The 5,303-nt window shown below is 33.7% G+C and overlaps 1 protein-coding gene across 1 annotated transcript; it reads right to left on the bottom strand.

The window, feature by feature from the left end:
• Positions 1-819: 819 nt before the first annotated feature.
• LOC118755696 (AP-1 complex subunit sigma-2-like) lies at positions 820-5,079 on the bottom strand (the record flags this gene model as incomplete). Its single annotated transcript, XM_036490518.1, is given in 2 exon segments — positions 820-1,982; positions 4,971-5,079. Coding segments are annotated over 2 exon segments (277 nt in total), but the record flags the coding sequence as incomplete, so codon positions are not given.
• Positions 5,080-5,303: the final 224 nt, after the last annotated feature.

Raw genomic sequence — 5,303 nt, 5'->3', positions numbered from 1 at the left:
TCTTAGATCTCTTTCTTTATCTTAACAGCGGGATTCTACCACACATATTTCCAGAGGTATGCAGGATGAAAAATTTAGTTAGTATGGGAGGTGCCACGCCCTCGTGTCTATTCGAGATTAAGGCTATGCTATATTTTATGTTGGGATAAATGACAAAAATGTACAAAATTTCGTGATGATCGGTTGAGTAGTAAAGCGTGAAAGCGTAACAAACAAACAAACTCACTTTCGAATTTATAATATTAGTAAGGAGTAAGGATTTCAAATGTCCCGCTTTTTCTTTGTTTTTATTTTTTGATTTGTCTTTCAGCCTGTTAACGTGCGCTTTTTAATACATACATATTTACTTGTGTATACATTTTATGACCTCTCTTTTCCAAATGAAGGCTTCCTCTTTGACAAATGAATGAAATTATGGTGTGGGTAAATGCATATTAAGCACGGTCAAAGTTTTAAACCAAATTATTTATTCACATAAATTAATGTTTTAAAGTTTAATTTTTTTTTTCTATAAAACATTGATTGGGCCAGAAATGTTCTACAAATTTATATTACACATAAAGCTCAAATTTTGATGGGAATTTGTCGAATTTTCCAAAATTTTATATAAAGTTTGAAACTTTGATTTATTTGGTTTTGGTTAAAGCTTGGGCAATGTTTTTATTTTGAAAAGTAACAAAAAAACTTACCCTTGAAAAACACTGAATATTAAAAAAAAATCAACACATGAAATCTTGTTTCGAGTCGCTGCACAAGCCGAAAGCGGTGTTTGATTTTCCTCATCTTAATGAAATTACGGTAAATAAAAAGTAAGCGAAGTTAAAATCGTTTTTTGTCGTTTCATTTAATGGCAAGCGGGTACAGGCATTATTTATTATACATTTGGCAAATTCTGGCTAGGCTTTGGAACCTGTTCCGGAATTTTTAAGTTATATGTAAGTACATTTTATAAGCTATTAACTAGTTAACATTACAAATTTTCTCGGCTGCGTTACGATTAACCAATATCATAACATTTAAGCATGCATAACAGTCAATTACAAACAAGAAAAATATAAATCATTCCATGAATACAATTTCATTAAGTGTACAATAAACATATTAACCTATTTCATTCCATATTCAATTAGATATAATATAATATATATTTGCTATCCAAAAACGGGCCATCTATGTAACAATATATGTATATATATAATAGTATGTATTGATAAATAAATTAACGTATGTATATTTAGATAAACTGGTAAAGGCGTAGCGATTATTGTATGGTGTAGAAGAATTCTTCCTTCTATACGAGATTAGTTTTGTATATTAAGTTACAATCATTTAGAGTCAATTATTAATCGTCATTTAATAAAAGTAATTAGATGTTGATAGTTTATTGTTGTAGAGTTGAAGTTAAAGTGAGTTGAAATTTGAAGTAGTAGTTGGATTTTTGGCAAGCAGAATTAGAAAAGGAAAATGTTTATAGAGAGAACTTGCTGAAGAATGGAAATATAACATAGAGTATGGAAATGTGCAGGACAGGAACAATTGTTGTGCATTTTTTTTTTTAATTTTGTCGTTGTTTTGTATCAAATAAAATTTTAAATATGAAGTTTTACATAAGGACACGTATAGAAGAGAAATAAGGATAAAAACGAATGGGAACTGAGATGATAAAGTGAAAAATATTGATACTGTTTCAAATATAATAGGAAGAATTAATGCAAAAATATACATTATGGCTATTTAGTTTGAAAATTGTTATGCCCTCACTTCTACTGAATGACTAACTTCATTCTTTCTTATAATTTTTGCTATTCATGTTTTTACAAATCATATGCTTCAGGTGTACTGACCTCTTGGAGCAGATCCTGGGAGGCAATCGCTTTGAGCACATTCTTCTTCGATGTCTCCTGTATTTCGCCGCCAATTAACAACTCGTCTAAGATGAAGTAGGCCTTTTCAAAGTTAAAAATTATGTCCAATTCACAAACCTAAATTTGAAAGAAGAAACACAGACATTTTAGCTAACGCAAACAATTTAAAACCAACTTCAATTGTCACCATGAATAATGCTGGTTAGTTTTGGTGAAAATAATTTTAGAATAATTGATTTTATCGCAACTGGCTGTTCGCCGTCTGGCACCTCATACCCCGTATGCACCAAATGCAATACCAAAACATTAAAAAAAATCACAATACTGTAAAAAGTTTACTTTTCTCAAAGCTTTTCAACCATTTTCTAATAGAATTACAAGTCCGAGCTTACCACTTTTTACCAGAATTTACTTTAAATTGAACATATACTCACTGTGAGTAAATTTTTACCTCAGTCCTCAGAGCAGAAGCGTTTCTGTCCATTCGAACGACATGGCCAAGCCAGCGGAGCCTCTGAATTTAATTCGCTGCACTATGTCTATAGCGTTGTAAAGCTAATACCGCTCATCGTTAAATGTCTGCGGTATTCGACCTCACCAACGCATAAAGGTCGTAAATCTTTCGCAGAATCTTTCCCTCGAAAACTCCAAGAGCCGCCTCATCAGACGCTTCCATTGTCCATGCCTCCGCGCCATACACCAGCACAGGCATGATGAGTGCCTTATAGAGTGTGATCTTTATTCGACGAGAGAGGACTTTACTTCTTAATTGCCTACTTAGCCCAAAGTAGCACTTGTTGGCAAGAGTGATTCTCCGTTGGATTTCAAGGCCGACATTATTATTAGTGTTAATGCTGACTCGCAAATAAATGAAGACGTCTACTTTTTCAAACTTGCATCTGTCAACAGTGACGTGGGTGCCAAGACGCGTACGCTCTGACTGTTTGTGTGATAACAGGAGAAGGCAGAACAGATGTATTTACCGATAATATCGATATCGTCGGCATACGCCAGCAATTGTACGCTCTTATAAAGTATTGTGCCTGAGCGGTTCAATTCTGCGGCCCTTATTATCTTCTCCTACATCAGATTAAAGAAATCACACGAGAGGGAGTCCGCCTGTCTGAAACCCCGTTTGGTATCAAACGGCTCGGAGAGGTCCTTCCCTATTCTGACGGAGCTGGTGGTATTGCTCAACGTCATTTTACACAGCCGTATCAGTTTGGCGGGTATACCAAATTCAGACATAGCGGCATATAGGCAACTCCTTTTAGTACTGTCGAAAGCGGCTTTGAAATCGACAAATAGATGATGTGTGTCGATCTTATTCTCGCGGGTCTTTTCTAAGATTTCGCGTATTGTGAATACCTGATCTATGGTGGATTTTCCAGGCCTAAAGCCACACTGATAAGGTCCAATCAGTTTGTTAACGGTGGGCTTTCTCTCCTACCACGAATCCAACACCGAATTTGTGCTCCTTTACGTGGCAACTGTAGTAGACAAGAATCGCTTCTGGCCACTCCTGGGTGAATGACAATCAAAAGTTTTCCACTTCTGCGCACGGAACCATCCTCCGCCGCTATCCAATACTTCTGTAGTTTTGTGTAAGCATTAGCAAAATTAAGGGCCCAACTTAACAACTAACAAGAGTTTAACTGTGAATTACTATTCACAACAAAAAAGTTCTCACTACACCCCTGAGTCTAAAATATTTTTGCAAGGCAATTTCGAAAGAAAATTTTTTGGCCGAACCTAGGGATTGCCTTTTCCGTCACACCTACATTCAGTAATACAATTTTTTTTTTTTAAATAGCTCTACTGGAATAATCAAAATGTTTCCATACGAAAAGATTAATGATGAGCTTTGATTTCCGGGCATTAGGGTGGTAATTTAAGGTGATAAGAACTGAGATCTGTTGGGTAAGTACTTGAGGTAAATACACTTCGAAAAAAAATTGCATCATCAAGACAAAAACAACGATGTGTCCTACTTTACGTTTCGACTGTAAATATGGCGAAAAGTGTAAAACGGCACCTACGTTCGACAGATTTTTTTTTTAAATTGGGTTGCAAAAACTACTTACACTTATTACTTATGAACTTTTTTCCGGTACTGTCTAACATACATACGAAACTGTTACACTTTTAAGATTCTCTACTCACACAAACACAAATGCAAAGCAAACATCGATTCTCTGTTGAGGTCAATGTAGAAAACCGATCATTTAAGCACAACAAGTATGAATGACTTATTCCCTAACGAATTAATGCCAAGATATATGTGTCGATCGAAGATTAAATGGCATTTAATTTATTTGTGAATTCATATTTAAAATCAGGATTGCATTTTTTCTTAATTAAATTGCTGAAATTGAATATTTAAATACAGTTTAAATATTTGATCTTAAAATTAATGAATTTTTGAAGTTAATCAATAATCTCTACTTAAAATGCGCATCGGAATGGAGCCTAAGTACTCCAGATCGACTCGAGTTAACTCTCAAAATTTAAAGAATTTACCTTCAATCCGTTCGTGGAGATTGAATTCCGCACGACGACAGAAAATATGAATTTAATAGTATACTTAATTCTCAACGATATTAAAATATGTATTATGCACTTACATGTAAAAATAAATACATAAACCTATGCGCATGTCCGATGTTTAATAGTATAGGGAATTAATTATAAATTTACTTTTGGGAATTGGTTCAGCCTATCCTTCTCTTTTTTTCTTTTGGATACCAACTATTAGCGTCCGATCGATTAATCGACTGATATGTTCTAATCAAAGCGCAATATATATATGTTGTTCAGACCAAAACGTAATAATTGGAAAAATGCACCAGCCTTAACTGAAAACTATTTGCATAATCAAACAAAAACCTTATGGACCTTTTTTATGAGTCTACAAAGCCATCAAAATAAGTACTAAAGTAATCTTTTAGAAACAGGCATCTAAAGAAAAAATGTTGTCATCTCATACGTGATATTGCATTTGGCGACGTTTTATACATATGTACATATTGTACATATAGCATTATTCAAGCGATCAATTATATAAAATAGAATTTAAAATAAAGAATTTATTAAGCGATCACTTACACTTCCAAAATATTTATCCAACAACTCCACATAACGGTGAATAATTTCAAGGGTTAACAGTTCATTATCGTTCTGCTCGATGGCACAACAAAAATATAAACTCGCATACCTTAAAAATTAAAATTTTTAATCAGAAATATGTGAGTAAGCTTTATATAGTAGTAGTACATTACATAATAAAAGCCATGATAAAAAAATAGGAAGGTAGAACCGTTGAGAGGAATTTTTCAAATTCTTGACGTTTGCAAGCAATTTAATTTTAAAATTTTACACACAAACTCACACACACCTTCACATTTTCAATCTCAAACAACAACAACTTTGAACAATTCC

The sequence above is a fragment of the Rhagoletis pomonella genome, unplaced genomic scaffold, assembly GCF_013731165.1.
Source record: "Rhagoletis pomonella isolate Grant_MI unplaced genomic scaffold, Rhpom_1.0 Rhpom_scaffold_07068, whole genome shotgun sequence".
NCBI lineage: Eukaryota > Metazoa > Arthropoda > Insecta > Diptera > Tephritidae > Rhagoletis > Rhagoletis pomonella.
Note: the sequence above shows the minus strand (reverse complement) of the source record. Positions and strands in the feature narration are given on the sequence as shown.